Raw genomic sequence first — 1,153 nt, 5'->3', positions numbered from 1 at the left:
TACGTTGTTACTGTGGAGCAGGAATGCAGACAAGGTAAAAAAGAAAAAAAAAAGGAAGAAGTCATGTGGTTCGGTAAGTAAAGGAAAAAGTATTTTAAGAAAGAAGGGAGAACTGGAAGACAATGGAGAACGGGTAAGTATGAGAGAAGGAAACATGTAATAAGGAAAGGTGCTGCTTAAGGAGTTTAAGAATATCTTCCAGGTGCAGAAGGAGCTGCATGACACGGAGACAAGATGGCGAGCAGGACAACAGCCGGAACGGCGACCTCCAGACCGGAGCATTGGGGGCAGGTCTACAGTGTTAGAGAGGAGACATCCATCCATCCATCCATCCATCCATCTTCATCCGCTTATCCGGGGCCGGGTCGCGGGGGCAGCAGCCTCAGCAGGGAAGCCCAGACTTCCCTCTCCCACTTCCTCTAGCTCTTCCGGGGGGATCCCGAGGCGTTCCCAGGCCAGCAGAGAGACATAGTCTCTCCAGCGTGTCCTGGGTCTTCCCCGTGGTCTCCTCCCGGTGGGACGTGCCCTGAACACCTCACCAGGGAGGCGTTCAGGAGGCATCCTGAATAGATGCACCTCATCTGGCTCCTCTCAACGCGGAGGAGCAGCGGCTCTACTCCGAGCTCCTCCCGGATGACTGAGCTTCTCACCCTATCTCTAAGGGAGAGCCCAGCCCCCCTACGGAGGAAGCTCATTTCAGCCGCTTGTACCCGGGATCTCGTTCTTTGGGTCACTACCCAAAGCTCGTGACCGTAGGTGAGGGTAGGAACGGAGATCGACCGGTAAATCGAGAGCTTCTCCTTTGGGCTCAGCTCTCTCTTCACCATGACGGATCTGTGCAGGGCAGCGGCATCGTTAGGCCTACTTTAGGGGGGCTTCAGCCCCACTAAATAATTTGGGGTTGTTTTATAACAAAAGTTTTTTTTTTTTTTATAATTTTTTTTCTTCAGGCTGCAACAAATGTCAACATATTCAATTAATGCCACCAGAATATGAGTTTAAATAAATAAACATATAACCTGTCATTATTTACTTAAATCTGATCATGAATCAGTTTCCCCTCACTTTCATGGCGTATATAGAGAATGGCCACATCACTGAAACTCCAGTCCACGTTTTCCCTGTGACCGCTAATTGTCGGTTCCTGCAGCGT

At 50.0% G+C, this 1,153-nt stretch overlaps 1 protein-coding gene across 1 annotated transcript in view; it reads left to right on the top strand.

Moving 5' to 3' along the window:
* Window positions 1–218: 218 nt before the first annotated feature.
* Window positions 219–1,153, top strand: part of LOC137905754 (SWI/SNF-related matrix-associated actin-dependent regulator of chromatin subfamily E member 1-like) — a 16,961-nt gene continuing 16,026 nt past the window's right edge. The window contains exon 1 of the mRNA XM_068750012.1: window positions 219–237. Coding sequence (XP_068606113.1) covers window positions 219–237 — 19 coding nt within the window. The remainder of the gene's footprint in view (window positions 238–1,153) is intronic.

This window comes from Brachionichthys hirsutus, chromosome 16 (assembly GCF_040956055.1).
Source record: "Brachionichthys hirsutus isolate HB-005 chromosome 16, CSIRO-AGI_Bhir_v1, whole genome shotgun sequence".
In the NCBI taxonomy this organism is placed as follows: domain Eukaryota; kingdom Metazoa; phylum Chordata; class Actinopteri; order Lophiiformes; family Brachionichthyidae; genus Brachionichthys; species Brachionichthys hirsutus.
Note: the sequence above shows the minus strand (reverse complement) of the source record. Positions and strands in the feature narration are given on the sequence as shown.